The 16,634-nt window shown below is 45.6% G+C and overlaps 1 protein-coding gene across 2 annotated transcripts in view; it reads right to left on the reverse strand.

Moving 5' to 3' along the window:
• Positions 1–2,289: 2,289 nt before the first annotated feature.
• rrp9 (ribosomal RNA processing 9, U3 small nucleolar RNA binding protein) overlaps positions 2,290–16,634 on the reverse strand; it is a 38,822-nt gene continuing 24,477 nt past the window's right edge. The window contains exons 11-15 of one of the 2 annotated variants that reach the window (XM_041192530.1): positions 11,468–11,530; positions 11,193–11,338; positions 10,302–10,381; positions 4,750–4,786; positions 2,290–2,487 (exon numbers count right to left, since the gene is read on the reverse strand). In XM_041192530.1, the coding sequence (XP_041048464.1) occupies positions 2,483–2,487; positions 4,750–4,786; positions 10,302–10,381; positions 11,193–11,338; positions 11,468–11,530 (331 nt within the window). In that variant the 3' untranslated portion in view covers positions 2,290–2,482. Of the gene's footprint in view, positions 2,488–4,712; positions 4,787–10,301; positions 10,382–11,192; positions 11,339–11,467; positions 11,531–16,634 lie in introns of both variants that reach the window. The other variant, XM_041192529.1, reaches the window with a different exon arrangement.

Consider the following 16,634-nt stretch of genomic DNA (forward strand, 5'->3'; position numbering starts at 1 on the left):
CTATCCCTTGGGCTTCACTTCCTTCAGCTTCATATCAGATGAAAATCATCTCCTACTTGTATTTTACAATGACACTGCCAAGTTGTCAATGCCGATAAGATGGCAGGATTGACATTTATAAGCCAACAATCTGCAGATGACAAACACTCAAGTACATAAGCTCAGCTTCTCCTGTGGCATTAGGTTAGGGTTAAAGCCTGCTTGTGCAACCAGTCAGTGACACGATGGGATGGCAATCGTCAGAAAGAATTAACAGCTTCAGGAGGATGAATCTCTGGCAGAGCAGAGTGGAAACCTGTGGAGGAAATGTCATCAAAAGCTGCTCGAGTCAATCCTTGAAACACTGAATGGTGTCCATGTCCTACAAACCACGAGACAGCTGCAGTACAGCAGGTAAATTAAACAATTGCATAGAGATCAAAATTAAAACACCAGTGTTCAGGACCCTCCCTTAAAGAGGTGTGGAGGGCTCACAAAGGTAATCCAACCATAGTTTGCCAATGAGGATGATCCTTTCCCTGAGGGGCATGTTGGCAAATGCATACCCCAGCATAGTGCCAAGACAACACCAACAGGATTCCTCAGGGTAGTAGCCTAGGCCAAACCATCTTCAGCTACCGTCCAACATAAGGGCAGAAGTTGGGCTGTTCACTAATGATTGCAGTGTTCAGTTCCATTCATAGCCCCTCAAATAATGAAGCAGTCCCATTCATGCATGCAAGACCTGAGCAACATTTGTTCAGCTGATCATTGGAAAGTAACAAATTGAGAAAATTGTGATAAATCTCTCAAATCCTTGCAAAAGGGTGAGCAACCCGCTCCCAGTAATGGCACTCTGGATCAAAACACACACTAAAATGGGACACTGTATCATTGTCCCCGTAGTGCAAGTCTCTAGTGCAAAGTGTAAAGGTAGGTGAAAAATTGACAAGATGGGTTGAATCTTCTGTGCAGTGGCATACACCGTTGGATTTCCACTCCACTCGTACCTTCTTACCTTAGCCCAAAGCTCCACATTTCTCACCTGGAGTTCCGACCCAGGCCTGCTGAGAAACGTAGAGTGTAGCTGCTCCTGGAGTCCTCCCCTTGTGGTGTAGGAGCATTGGGGGAAATGAAGCCATGTCCTTCCCCTCCCCCCAACCTTTACCAGAATATGACAGCTAGTACCTCAAGTTCAGATGGCTCAGCCACCTTAAGGAGAGAAGTGTGTAAGGTTAGTGGGTGAGGTGGTAGGTTGGGTTGGAGCAAGTCAGGTGGTCCAGTGGGGAGTCAGGAGTCAGTAGTGTATTTACCCAGATGTTAGAACTGCTTTTAATCCTTCAAACCTTTCCTTCTGCTAAATACGTCAGAACTATCCAAAGTCTCCAACTTTAACTCAGAGTATCGGAGGGTTGCAGACTCTGGGTAATTGCCCAATGAAACCTCCCGGGCAATTGCCATGCAGTCCTTGCTGAGAAGTCCTTGGGGATTTCTGAAGGGTTTTCCCCACCCTGACGCACCCTCTGGGGTACAACCCTTCACGAAAGGGAAGATCTGGGCTGCTATCTATAAAGTTGTGTACTCCAGCAAGCTAATTACAGATTACGCTCCGAATGTAGGCTGTTTCTGGAAGAAGCATTTGACTGTTCCACAGTAGATTGCAATAATGCTGGTTACAGATCACCGCTCCTTTGACACTGTGAACTCAAACACAAGTGAAGAATGGCAGATTCTCCAGTGGAACAGGTTTAACACTGGGTATAATTAGAAGTGATGAGCAAGTCAAGCTGAATTGAGAGCACCACACAAGGTGCATATCACACTTTAGAGAGCACTGCCTTTGCCAACACATTACATAAAGCCTTACTGCAGATTCGCCTGGTTTCAATATGCTGACCTGCACCTATCCACGCCAAGACTGGTGCTCACTTGTTGATGAACCAAAGTTTGATTTTTTTTTAAAGTTTCTCCATTTCAAAATGCCTTTGTTTAAATAAGGTATTCTCAAGATGCAGAATCTAGAAAAAAAACAAATCAAATATCAAAACATCAATACCAAAATAAGAATTCAGAAAGAATAGTTATCTTTGCCTGAAGTCCAAACTGCTCCTGCAGTCTCTTGCATTCTGGATTGCTCATCGAGTCCCAATTCCATGGGTGATCAGAACAATCTCTGATGAAAATGGTCGAGGCAAGTATAAAAAGCTGAGCCTGGACAAAGGTTTGTAGACAGTGTCAGGAGGAGAGAAAGCCACAATCTTTTCTGGAAGAGGATTAAATGTAGCAGCATGTACATCATGGCAAGTCAAGAAATTTCACCACAATTTTATTCACAAAGTATAGACTTTCAAAGTCACCAAGGTGGAGTGTGGAAGATCCAGCATAAACATAAGTTAATCACACCACAGCTATTTGCTGTCCCCGGATTGTTCTTTGGTCTGTGTCTTCTTCAGTGGGATAATACAGATTCCATTCTTAGCTGTTTTTAGTCTCCACCAGCGGCCTAACCTGCAATGAAAAGTAGAAATTTTATTCAATTGTACAGAATTTATTCCATTGTACAGAATTTAGGAACAGTTCAGATACAGCCAAAAAACATGAAAGCAAAGCTCCCAAGAATTGTCGACTTCATCTGAGAACTAAATTTAAACTCATGCCTATTTCTATATGTGGTTCCATAGTCACTGCTATTCCTCTGATACTTTACCAATTGGTTCACTCTTCACATGAGCCTGCATTGCTAGTGTCAGCAGATACGTTAGCCCCAGGAGCCAATCATACACAATCATTTGTCAGCAGGTCACCAGCTAGAATACTGGTTGACCAGTACTCCCAGAAACACTGGTGACACCTTCACAGTCCCAACTGCCAATCAGTCCAGAATGAGTTCATTGGATGAGGTTGTGAGAAGTGCCATAGAAATGCAAGTTCTTTCTTTATCCTTGACTAACAAATTAAGGAGCCAAGTACATCCCTTACTTATAGCATTCATTAAAATCAAGGTGCTTTATAAATGCAAGTTAACACAGAAAAATGCCCTAATGCACAGGTCTCAACACACCCTCTGGTAATGATGGCTGCAAGTAATCACATTCAGGCCAGAGAGAAATAATTATATTGACGGTGTAGAACAAACACTCCAAAAGATCAAAACCAAAGATTGTAACCAACAACATCCAGTAATAAAAGCTCAAAGAGGCAGCATCCTTATACCGAGGAGTCAGACAATCGTGTCAGCTTCGGAACATAATCTACTGCCATCTTATCAATGATTAGTCTCGGGGGATTTTTTTAAAAAGTATATTTACAGCTTATGTTGGAAGATCGCACAGGTGAAACTCTGCTGTGAACAAGTCACTTTGTATTACTGCACAGTAGTAAAGTTACACGAACTGACAAATAATTTAAAGCTCCTCTTTCTCTAAAGCCTTTTTTTAATGAAAGTCCCTTTTCCTTGTGCAAACACTTGTTTGCTGGCATACAGCTGTTAGGTAAAGCTATCACGATTTATGAAGAGAAGGAGTTGAGGTACAGATCAGCCCTGATCGAATAGAATGATGGTGCAGACTTGAGGGGAGGAAAGGTCTCATCCCTTGTGGGCAGCAGCTGCTTTTGACCAGCTCACCCAAATGACTGCTTCATACACACACCCAAGCCTGTGGAAAGGTGGCAGGCTATTCAACAGTGCAGCATCACAACCCAGCCGAGCCACCCGCCATGTACAAGCGCACTGGATAAAGATTAACAGTGGGAGCCCTGTCCAGCTCCTCCCTCCCTTATCATACGGCACTACAACCAACTCTCCCATCCTAAGCACACGAGTTTGAGGAATATACACACAGCAGTTGTGATGCTGGGTTTGGTTGGTTAGAAACACTGCAAGCCCATCAAATGCTCACCCTACTCAGTAGATGCCACGCCCTTGTGCGCCACTCTCATCTACAGCTAATAACGCTGGGGTAGGAAGAACATTGGGGTGGTGAGGTGGGTGCTGGAGGGGTGGCAGGTCCCTCAAAACCAACTGTTCATCAGACCTCCTAAAGGAGTGGCACACCTCAACGTCACATTGTTTTGCTGATAACAGCTCCACTCGCTTTCAGTCAATGATCAGTAACAAGCCAGGCTCTGCTCCACCTTTGTGTGGGTCCATCCAACACAAACATCTCATGCATAGCCTTTCCATAAACCTTCCATTACGCTCATCATCTGGCCTAACATTTGATACCAGTTGATCTTATGCTCTGGTGGATATATATTTTTAACAGGTTGTCTGTTTGGAAATGTTTCAAAGGCCACAAACAAAATCACAACCAAACAGCTAAGAGCCCCACCAATGAATAAGTAGCAACTGTTTCACAATTAGAATGCGTGGCTTTAAATTACACAATGCCACATGAGAGAATATTACATTTGTGCCTTGCATGGTGTAACCCTTCTGTTCTTATAGAGCATTTTATCATTGAAATGACCATTAGCAGGAAATACAGGAAATGGGTTAAACAATATCCAAAGCTTGCCAGCCCTGAATTTCAACAGGGCCAGAGTAACTCCTACTACAAGGTCAATGGGAGATTGACAGAACTTTGGAGAAATGATGTACACTGGATGTTTTTGTAGCCATTCACTCCATTTCTCCAGAGTTTCACCGATTTTCCACCAGAGATTCCCAAGGAAAATCCAAGTGGCTGACATCGACAGAGATCAAGATACGCTTCATGACCCATGCCCCTTACCTGTGCTCCTGCCCCATACCAGCCACCAAAAAGTCACCTGAATTGGAAAACTTCAAACAGTTCACAAAGCCGACCTATGAAAGAAGCAGACAGGAAGAGGCTGTTAGCTTTCACAGAATGGTTACAGCACAGGCGGAGGTCACTCAGCCTGTCATGTCTGTGCTGGTTCTCCAAAGGAGCAATTAGCTAGTGCCGCTCCCCTGCCTTCTCCCTGTAGATCTGCACATTCTTCCTTTTCAGGTCCCTCTTGAAAGCCTCGACTGAACCTGCCTCCACCACACTCTGAAGCACTGCATTCCAGAGCCTAACCACTCACTGTGTGAAAAAGTTTTTCCTCATGTTGCTGTTGCTCCTTATGCCAATTACCTTAAATCTGTGCCCTCTCAATCTCGATCCTTTCCTGAGAGGGAACAGTTTCTACTTATCTACTCTGTCCAGACCCCTCGTGATTTTGAATACCTCTATCAAATCTATTCTCAACTTTCTCCTCTCCAAGGAAATGATCAGCTCATCACAGATCTGGATTTCCCCATCGAAAGGGCCATGCCACCCTAATAAAAGGTTCTGCATTTGCTGCCACTACTCTCTGGTCAGTTAACTGTTCACAGCTGAGCAGTAGCAAAGGGGTTGGGAGCTGGAGATGGGAAGGGAACGGAGAGGGAGAGCTGGAGCTTCAAAACTCAACAAAAAAAATCAAGGAGTGAATCTTGGACAAGTGATTAGCTTTATTTTATTCATTCATGGGATGTGGGCTTCACTGGCTATTGCCCATCCTTAGTTGCCCTTGAGGAGGTGGTAGTGAGTTGCCTTCTTGAACCACTGCAGTCCACGTAATTTAGGTACACTCACAGTGCTGTTAGGGAGGGAATTCCAGGATTTTGACCGAGTGACAGTGAAGGAACGGCGATATACTTCCAAGTCAGGATGTGAAAGAGTTGGGAGGGGAACTTCCAGGTGGTGGTGTTCCCATCTATCTGCTGCCCTTGTCCTTCTAGATGGTAGTGGTCATGGGTTTGGAGGGTGCTGTCGAAGGAGCCTTGGTGAATTCTTACAGTGCATCTTATAGATGGAACACAATGCTGCTACTATGCGGCGGTGGTGGAGGGAGTTAATGTTTATGGATGGGGTGCCAATGAAGCGGGTTGCTTTGTCCTGGATGGTGTCCAGCTTCTTGAGTGTTTTGGGAGCTGTACTCATCCAGGAAAGTGGGGAGTATTCCATCACGCTCCTGACTTGTGCCTTGTAGATGGTGGACAGGCTTTGGGATGTCTGGAGGTGAGTTACTCGTTACAGGATTCCCAGCCTCTGACCTGCCCTTGTAGACACAGTATTTATATGGCTAGTCCAGTTCAGTTTCTGGTCAATGGTAACCCCAAGAATGTTGATAGTGGAGGATTCAATGATGGTGATGCCATTGAATGTCAAGAGGCGATGGTTAGATTCTCTCTTCTTGGAGATGGTCATTGCCTGGCACTTATGTGGTGTGAATGTTACTTGCCACTTGTCAGTCCAAGCCTGGATATTGTCCAGGTCTTGCTTTATTTGGACATAGACTGCTTCAGTAGCTGAAGAGTCGCAAATGGTGCTGAACATTGTGCAATCATCAGTGAACATCTCCACTTCTGACCTTATGATGGAAGGAGGTCATTGATGAAGCAGCTGAAGATGGTTGGGCCTAGGATACTACCCTGCAGTCCTGGAGCTGAGATGACTGGCCTCCAACAACCATGTCCATCTTCCTTTGAGCTAGGTATGACTCCAACCAGTGGTGAAATTTTCCTCTGATTCCCATTGACTCCAGTTTTGCTAGGGCTCCTTGATGCTACACTCTGTCAAATGCTGCCTTGGTGTCAAGGGCAGTCACTTTTATTTCACCTTGGGAGTTCAGCTCTTTTGTCCATGTTTGAACCAAGGTTGTAATGAGGTCAGGAGCTGAGTGGTCCTAGCAGAACCCAAACTGGGCATCAGTGAGCAGGTTATTGCTAAGCAAGCGCCGTTTGATAGCACTGTTGATGAACCCTTCCATTACTTTACTGATGATCGAGAGTAGACTGATGGGGCGGGAATTAGCCAGGTTGGATTTGTCCTGCTTTTTGTGTACAGGACACACTTGGGCAATTTTCCATATAGCCGGGTAGATGCCAGTGTTGTAGCTGTGCTGGAATAGCTTGGCTAGGAGTGTGGCAAATTCTGAAGCACAAGTCTTCAGTACTATTGCCGGAATATTGTCAAGGCCCATAGCCTTTGCAGTATCCAGTGCCTTCAGCTGTTTCTTGATATCATGTGAAGTGAATTGAATTGGCTGAAGACTGGCATCTGTGATGCTGGGGACCTCCGGAGGAGGCCGAGATGGATCATCCACTCGGCACTTCTGCCTCAAGATTGTAGCAAATGCTTCAGCCTTATCTTTTGCGCTGATGTTGATAAGTATTGCAATTTTATTTTTACTTTTTAAGCTAGGTGGTATGTCAAACTCAAAAGTAAGAATCTGTAATCTACTATTACTTCATTAGATTAATAAATTAGTTCAACTAATGATTAGAACTTGAGTAATCAATTAACATTAATTTTAAATAATTAAAGTAAGTAAACAATTTGGATTCACATGATAGAGCAGGTGTTCTGCTAAAGCTGCAGCATGTGGGAGCTGGAGTTTGTGGACAGCATTGCATTCTCAGACAACCACATCTGTAGCAAGTGTCTGAAGCTTGAGGAACTTTGGCAGAGTTGCAGACACCAAGGGCATCAGAGAGGGGGAAGGGTTATCTGGATACTATTCCAGGAGGCAATCACACACGTTAGGTTAAACAGAATTTTAGAAGTGGTCCATGGTCAGGGATAGGAAAGTGCAACTGAGAGTCAGGCAGGTATGGGGTGCAGGATCTAGTGACGATAGAGCCTTAGCCATGTGTTTGTCCAACAGGTATGAGGTACTTAAATAAAAGCAAAATACTGCAGACGCTGGAATGAAAATAGAAAGTGCTGGAAATACTCAGCAGGTCTGGTAGCATCCGTGGAGAGAGAAACAGAGTTAATGCTTCGAGTTCTGAAGAGTCATAAGAGAACAAGGACTGTAAGGAGGATGGGTAAACTGACCATGGCCCCATTCAGGTGGATGGAGTATAGAGGGACGTGGCAGTGATCATGGACATAATCATTATGGGAACAGATACTGTTTTCTGCAACCGTGACTGGGAATTCCAAAGGTTGCATTACCTGCCCAGTTGTCCAGGTTTGGAACATTTTCTCAGGGCTGGAGAAGAAACTTGCTTGGGAGGGTGCAGTTGTCGTGATCCACATAGGGGCCAATAACATAGGGAGAAATAAGATTGAGGATTTGTGGAAGGAGGTTGAGGAACCGGGTTCTAAATTAAGCAGAATCTCAAAAGTGATCATCTCTGGATTTATACCTGAGCACACTGGCATAGGGTCAAGCAGATTGCAGAATGAAATGCCTGGCTCAAAGCCGTGATGTAGGAAGGAGGGGTTTCAATTCATGGGATACTGGCATCAGTACTCGTGGCGTGGGATCAGTGTCCTGGAGAATTGTATAACCAGGGTTAGGGGTTGGGCTTCAAACTATATACTAAAGGAAGGGCGGGTCAGGTGAAAGGAATTTTAGAAACCTAAAGAGGACAGTTGAGGAATTAGTGTAGTGACCTGGGTTAAAAAAAAGATGGGACAGGGAGTAACAGAGTTTAATGACAATAGTGCATCAGTGAATAAAGTCCATGAAAAGGATGGTGATTTAAAAAAAAGGCTTTTTATCTGAATGCATGAAGCATTCCTAATGAGGTAGGCTAACTAGTGGCACAAACTTGATAAATGCATTTGAACTAATTGCCAATACTGAGACATGGTTGTGAGGTGACCAAGGGGACCAAAGAATATGGGGGTTTGGGTAGAAAAGGACTTAAGGCATAAGATTAGTTGCAATTGTATTGAGACAAAGCGGGCTCAAGGGGCTGTATGGTCTAAACCTGCTCCTAATTCTTAATACATTTTCAATCTTTGGGACTTCCAAACTGAATCTCTTGAGGTTCAGTCCTGTGTGCATTTTTATTTATTTATTAGGTTATCTAGTGTGGACCTGCACGTTTGTAAAGAAGCTGTTTGTAGCTCTGTTTGCCAGCATTAGCAGCAGATTATCATCTCACCCCATGGATCATGGCAGGGGAAGAGCTAGCCTGAGGGAGGTCAGAAAACAGGGGGCAAATCAGGGGACAAACACACCCATGCCACAAGTGTTGTGACCATTTTCACAAAAACAAATCTGGAGGTAACCTCCCCTTCAACATCATCCTTGTCGCCATTGCAAAAAGGCTACCTCTCCCCTTCCTTTCCACCCCATCCTACTCTCCAACTCCTCCTTATCTAAAATACATTTTCCCACCATAACTCATCACTAATTACTCTTCAACAAACAAACAGATTACACTCAACTAGGGGTGAAGTGGGGGCAGCGGTGAGGGTGGAGGAAAAAGAGCTGGATGATGTCTGCCCTTTATCAGGATGAGCTGAGAAATCTATTGTGCAGGTTTAAGTTTTAAGGAACTGCTGAGTTTAAGTGGCCTTACACAGCCACATTTCCTGATTCTGATGGAGGATTTAATTGCAAGGCCCGAGAGCAACTCAGTGACCCAAGAAACAAGATTTTAACAAGGGCAACCAGGCCATACTGGCCCCAGCTGAAAGCTAAGAAACCATAATGCGGTAGCAAACTTGGACAGTAACTGCTGCATTAATTAACTGAACTAATTAACTGTGCTGGCACTGTTATTTTAAGGTCAATTGACAGCAGGGTCTCTTCCAATATGAACTGAAGTCCTATGTTTGAGCAGTGCTCCACTGGGGAATAGGCACTGTGAATGTAATCAGTACCTGTTTCCAAATGGACCCGAATCCATCGTGAAATTGTGCAAGAGAAACAAGACACAAGAATACAGTCTTAAAGGGGAAGGGGAGTCCAGGAGCACTTTCTGTCCAGAGTACCACACTCTGCACAAAATGTGCAATGCTTAAAAATAAGTTCCATTAAAAAATTTCTTCAAATTCCAGCCCCCCTGCCACAATCAAAATAAAGAAGCTATCTGCAATGGTCACCATGGTGGAGTATTGCATCATTTTGATTAGGAACGGTTCCAAGTTAGATCCCTGGTCAGCACAGAGTTAGCTGACCTCAGGCAAAGTGGCAGTAGGGGCAGTGCATACAGCGCTTTACCACTCCCTCACTCCTCAATTTGGAAAAAGAAACCAGCTCAGGTTCACTGCTCCCAGTCACTATTATCGCCTCCCTAAGAGTAAGTGCACGGATATGAGTATGGTCAGGAAAAGTCTCAACAATCCCATTGCCCCTCGTTGAAAAGCCTGGTGATACTCTCACATAAGGCTCAGGTACAGAAGGGCTGCCATCTATTGCAGCACAGGTCACTTCAAGAGAGGTGCACACTAACTAGAGGGGTAAAGGAAAGCTCTCAGCTTATGGATCCCTGGGCTTAATCTGTTAACTCTGGTATATTGGAAGCTAGTGGCAGTAGTCAGAACAGTAACCCATTAGACACACAAGATCCTGTACAGTCTCTCTCTTACCATGGGAATGTCAAACAGCGGCTCTAGTGTCTTAAAACCTTCTCCACACTTCCAGAGTCTGATTTTAGAATCTTGTGAACCTGAAATCATCAAATTAAACTAGATTATTGCACGGCAATATTAACAGGCCAATTAATTACAGCAAAGAGCTGTGAAAAACACATGTGGCAGCTTGCTATGCATATAACGCCATATTCTCGGTTGTGCTGCAGCTGAGATTTGTAACTATCCATTAGCATCTGAAAGAGGAAGACAGGGGAATGTCATAAAAATAAAATGCTGCAGATGCTGGAAATCTAAAATAAAAACGGAAAATGCTGGAAAAACTCAGCAGATCTGACAGCATTTTTGGAGAGAGAAACAGAGTTAATGTTATAGTTCGGAACTGGGTAATGTCATTCAGTTTCTAGATAAAAATTGAAGCATCTTGTCAAAATGTGCACTTGCCAGTCTCTTCTAGGTGTTGAGTGACTGCTGTGTATTCCAGCTAGCCAACCTTTTAATACACTCATTGGCTCCTGGTCAGAGGGACCAAAACCAGACTCAAGACATGAAAAGTCTGAAATCAGGAAAATGATACATTCTGGTGATAATCGCTCTATCGCTGGTGATGCCCTGAAATCTGATGTCAACAACAACTTGCATTTATATAGAGCCTTTAACTTATTCAAATGCCCCATGGCACTTCACAAGAGCAGCATGTAGAACCACTTCGCTAGGAGAATGCTGTGACCAAAATGGAATGAGGAGGAACAAAGGGCAATTCTATATATTCTGAATGAAGCAGCCTGGTTGCTGAAATATCTGCACAACATGGGGTTAGTCACTTCTAGTAGATGAAAACTAAAAGACACAAGGAACATTAAAACAGTATCTCACAGCTTGAAGTACCTGAGACAACCAAATCACTGTTCAGCAATGCTGCCACAGAGGTAATCCAATTTGGCTGCTGTATCCCTGGGTCTCCATGGATACCATGAGCTTTCCTGACTGTCACCAGAGGCTTCTTCTTGGTAACTGTCCAAAGAGCCAAGGAGCTGGAACACAAAAAGGTCAACAGATATAAAACGTAATGGCCCTCAATGTAAGCAAAAGGATTTATTTCAAATATTTTTTTAAAAATTAAAAGCTGGATAGAAGTCCAGCACTTCAGGCAATAAACACACCCATCATCAGCTCCAGAAATCATGTATTCCTCATTTATCAGTTGTATGCAGTCAATGGAACTCCTGGGTAACAAACAGAGCAGTACAGTTAGCATGCTGATACAGAGAGTAAGAAATGATCAGAGGGAGAAGCCAGTTTCTAGAGACTTTCCCATCAATGTTGGACATTGGGACAGCAGCACTCAGCTGTAAACCTGTGTCTTTGAGGCAGCCATCGGGTGGGGAGGCTGCTGGGGGGGGGAGTGGGGGGGTGGGGGGGGGGGGGAGGAGCCTGTTGTTTCTTGCTGTTTAATGACCACCACTCTTCTGACTGAGAGGAGGCAGAGAAAAATAAAGTTAGGTCTTGGACTCTGCTGAAGGCGTGGAGCTCATCTCTTTTTATGCTGTCAGGTTCTTCAGGGTAAAGCAGTGGGAAAACTGCCCTCCTGCTGGCAAAAGCAAGTTAACAATATGAAGGTATATATTGTGCAAATTGCTTTAAATGGAAGTTGTCCTCTATTTCAGCTACCCAGGGCTCTGCAATGCACCTTGCATTATTAACATGGGAGGGGGGTTTGTAGAGAACTCAACAGAATTACTGTTAGAAAGTTCATACTGAACTAAGTTTAATCCTGCTGTAACGACAAACACATCTGAAGTTGCTCCATCAGAGCTGACTGACTGTCCACAGAAATGAGGGGCTTTAAATTACACTGCTCTCCTTTGTGCTGTATGTCAGCTACCCAAGACCTCAGGACCACCACCCCACACCACCCAAGTTAGTAATGCAATCCATTGGTACTGCATCTCCACAACGTACCCCACTGGCATGGACTGCTCCAACTTCCTTCCCCGAGACACCCTCAACCCACTGGCAATGCACCTCCTCCATTCACAATAAGTTGAAGCTACTGTATTTATATACGGCCTTTAATGTATTCAAATACTACACTGTAAAGTGAGGCAAGCCTGCCACTTTATGATTCATTAATCAGACCAAATTAGAGCACTGTGTCGTTTCAGTGGCCACATTACAAAAAAATACTGCAGTTATCAAGAGGAAACAGAATGATCGATGGACTGGATAACTACACCAGATATGGAGGACAGAAACAGACCATTCAACACAACCAGTCCATGACAATGTTAATGTTCCATCGAGCCTCTTTCCATCCCTCATCTAGCACAATCAGCACAACCTTCAACTCGTTTCTCCCTTGTATATTCACCTCACTTCTCCTTAAATGCATCTATACTATTCATCTCAAACTAGCCCCTGGGGTAGTACCCACCACTCTCTGAATAAAGCAGTTTCTTCTGAATTCCCCGTTCAATTTCTTGGTGACTACCTTTTATGGATTGCCTATAATTTTGATCTTGGGACCACTCTGCCTCTATCAAAGCCTTTCATCATTTTAAAGATTGTGAAGATCAATTGCACGGGCTGGGCAGTGCCTTCATTGGAGGAAAGGGACACAGGCTGGGCAGTGCCTTCACCGAAGGAGGGGAGGGACAAGGGCTGGGCAGTGCCTTCACTGAAGGAGAGGGACATGCACCGGGCAGTGCCTTCACTGGAGGAGAGGGACATGCACCGGGCAGTGCCTTCACTGGAGGAGAGGGACATGCACCGGGCAGTGCCTTCACTGGAGGAGAGGGACATGCACCGGGCAGTGCCTTCACTGGAGGAGAGGGACATGCACCGGGCAGTGCCTTCACTGGAGGAGAGGGACAAGGGCTGGGCAGTGCCTTCACTGGAGGAGAGGGACAAGGGCTGGGCAGTGCCTTCACTGGATGAGAAGGATATGGGCTGGGCAGTGGAGAGGGACATGGGCTGGGCAATGGAATAACTGGAGGAGAGGGACATGGGCTGGGCAGTTGAGTCACTGGACGAGAAGGATACGGGCTGGGCAGCGGAGTCACTGGACGAGAAGGATACGGGCTGGACAGCGGAGTCACTGGACGAGAAGGATATGGGCTGGGCAGTGGAGAGGGACATGGGCTGGGCAGTGGAATCACTGGAGGAGACGGACATGTGCTGAGCAGTGGAGTCACTGGAGGAGAGGGACATGTGCTGGGCAGTGGAGTCACTGGAGGAGAGGGACATGTGCTGGGCAGTGGAGTCACTGGAGGAGAGGGACATGTGCTGGGCAGTGGAGTCACTGGAGGAGAGGGACATGTGCTGGGCAGTGGAGTCACTGGAAGAGAGGGACATGTGCTGGGCGGTGGAGGCACTGGAAGAGAGGGACATGTGCTGGGTAGTGGAGTCACTGGAGGAGAGGGACATGTGCTGGGCAGTGGAGTCACTGGAAGAGAGGGACATGTGCTGGGCAGTGGAGTCACTGGAAGAGAGGGACATGTGCTGGGTAGTGGAGTCACTGGAGGAGAGGGACATGTGCTGGGCAGTGGAGTCACTGGAAGAGAGGGACATGTGCTGGGCAGTGGAGTCACTGGAAGAGAGGGACATGTGCTGGGTAGTGGAGTCACTGGAGGACAGGGACATGTGCTGGGCAGTGGAGTCACTGGAGGAGAGGGACATGTGCTGGGCAGTGGAGTCACTGGAGGAGAGGGACATGTGCTGGGCAGTGAAGTCACTGGAGGAGAGGGACATGTGCTGGGCAGTGGAGTCACTGGAGGAGAGGGACATGTGCTGGGCAGTGGAGTCACTGGAGGAGAGGGACATGTGCTGGGCAGTGGAGTCACTGGAGGAGAGGGACATGTGCTGGGCAGTGGAGTCACTGGAGGAGAGGGACATGTGCTGGGCAGTGGAGTCACTGGAGGAGAGGGACATGTGCTGGGCTGTGAAGTCACTGGAGGAGAGGGACATGTGCTGGGCAGTGGAGTCACTGGAGGAGAGGTGCATGTGCTGGGCACTGCCTTCACTGGAGGAGAGTGATGTGGTGATAACTGTTTTTGAAAATTCTGAAGGAACTAAAGAATGTAGACAATGGGCTGCAATTTTACCGTGCTCATAACACCAGAGCCAGAGAACATGGCCCGCACTTAAACAGCGCCAGTTTAAAACACATCTGCAGAAACATTTCAATGAGCAAGTCAGGCTCCCTTCGTTCAAATGCACATTAGATAGATTACTTTCAGAAAATATTATGGGTTGTAGTATATGACCAATTTGAAATGCTAAGTATTTTCAAGAGAAGTATGTTAGAGAGAAAATGATAACTGAACCTGTGAGTCCCAAAGTTTTCCACTGCTGATGTTTCCGTCACCTCATTCCTGGGTCAACTGCAGACTACCTGATAGAGTTTGACTGCAATGATTAGTGAATAACTCCATTCTCTCATGTATCATGCACCTACCAGGGTGGTAGAGGATGAACTAGATGGACCTTGCTCTTATTTTGGCCCTCAATTCCCATGTTCCTTGCCCATCAACTGGAAGTGATTTCAAAACTTGAGAAAAACAGCTGCAGCTCCAGTCGTTTAAAAGCAGTGTGCCACAATTTGTGCCTCTGGCAGCCAGACTCTCCCCTTTTAAACAACAATCCTCATTTTGGTTCTGTTTACAGTTAGATCCCCTGATTTCCTTTAGCCGCAGAATTCTCATGATAATAGCACTCGGGCTTGTACTAGGAGTGTGCTGCCTGAGTACTGCTTCTCCCTGTTACATTCAGATGGAGAGCGGGTCTGCTTTTAGACAGAGGCAAATGGAAGGCTAAGTTCAGGAGTCAGTGCTGCCCCACCCTTCCATCTTCATAATTAAAATCTTATTTTATTTTTCACCCAGTTGGTGGTTGGAGTCTGGAACACACTGCCTGAGGGGGTAGTAGAGACAGGAGCCCTCACAACATTTTAGCAGTATTTAGGTAAGCACTTGAAACACCATGGCATACAGGGCTATGGGCCAAGTGCTTGAAAATTGCTTAGAATAGATAGGTGCTTGATGGCCAGCATGGACACAATGGACCAAAGGGCTTGTTTCTGTGCTGCATGACTATGACTCTATGGCTCAACTGCAGCCTCACATTTTCAAGAGTCAACACTGCCCTCAGATGAGACGCAGCGAATTGTTTACAGTACAGATAGCGGCCACTGGAGGCAAACCACAAGTTATCTTGATGCGAAAGACATGCTAACAGGACACATCGAGCAAACTTGTCAGGCACCTCGCTTCAAGCTGCACGGCTTCTTTGAATGCAGTGTTTTAAGAATGTTGAATTAGTGATGTCCATGGTCAGGCTTGAATAGAGGGCAGGGAAAGCGGGTGAGCAAGCTGAGAAAATTACTTTTCTGTGAAGCACGGGTGAGATAAGCCAAAGTGATAACCAACTCAATCAGAGACGAGGATAGATTTCACAGCAAAAACACCAGCACCTTCATCTTTGGGCTTCTCTTCACTGTCTCTCCTTCACCGGCATTAGCCTTTCAAAAGATTTTCAACTAAGCTGTGGATATAATTAACCCATTCAGTACCAAAGGCCTGTTACAGCTTTATACCTACAGCATCAGCACTCTGACAGATATGAAGTTTAAATGAAGCATCTCCACAGACACTAGTATATTAAGTAACAACCTAAACAGTAATTCTGCTCACTTTCCTGCAAGCCCCTAGACAGAATGGTGGGGTGGAAAAAAGGATCCCTGCTCTTCATTGCCATTCAGCGGTCCCTGCTAGAAATGACATATCAAAGGAGGGCAGGACTTGACTTTGTTACGACACCTGCCAGGGTTAAGCAGCCAGCTGGCACTGATTCACCCGAGAAACCAGAGGTGGCCCAGGAAAATTCAACGCCTTGTGGGGAGAGTCAATCAGCAGGGTGGGGGCTGAAAGAAGGAAAATCAAGTGCCGATGACAGGATTGGCAACATCAAGTCGGCAAGGTTACAGAGTTCGACAGTGCTTCTGAATTAACACAGAATGTAGACACTGAAGCATCCAGAGGTTGATTGTGTTGATGCTAATTCAGATAATCACTGCTTAGCAACTGCATTAGGCTGTAACTGCAAATAATCTCCAGAGCACTTGCACTCAAGTAAAGCCACCAAATGATCACAGAATGAAGGCCGTTCAGCCCATCATGTCTGTGCTGGCTCACCGAAGGAGCTATTTACCTAGTGCCAATCCCCTGGCTCCTCTCCCCATAGACCATTCTTCCTTTTCAGATAACAATTCAATTCCCTCTTGAATTCCTCGATTGAACCTACCTCCATCACACTCTCAGGCGATGCATTCCA

The sequence above is a fragment of the Carcharodon carcharias genome, chromosome 7, assembly GCF_017639515.1.
Source record: "Carcharodon carcharias isolate sCarCar2 chromosome 7, sCarCar2.pri, whole genome shotgun sequence".
Taxonomy (NCBI): Eukaryota; Metazoa; Chordata; class Chondrichthyes; order Lamniformes; family Lamnidae; genus Carcharodon; species Carcharodon carcharias.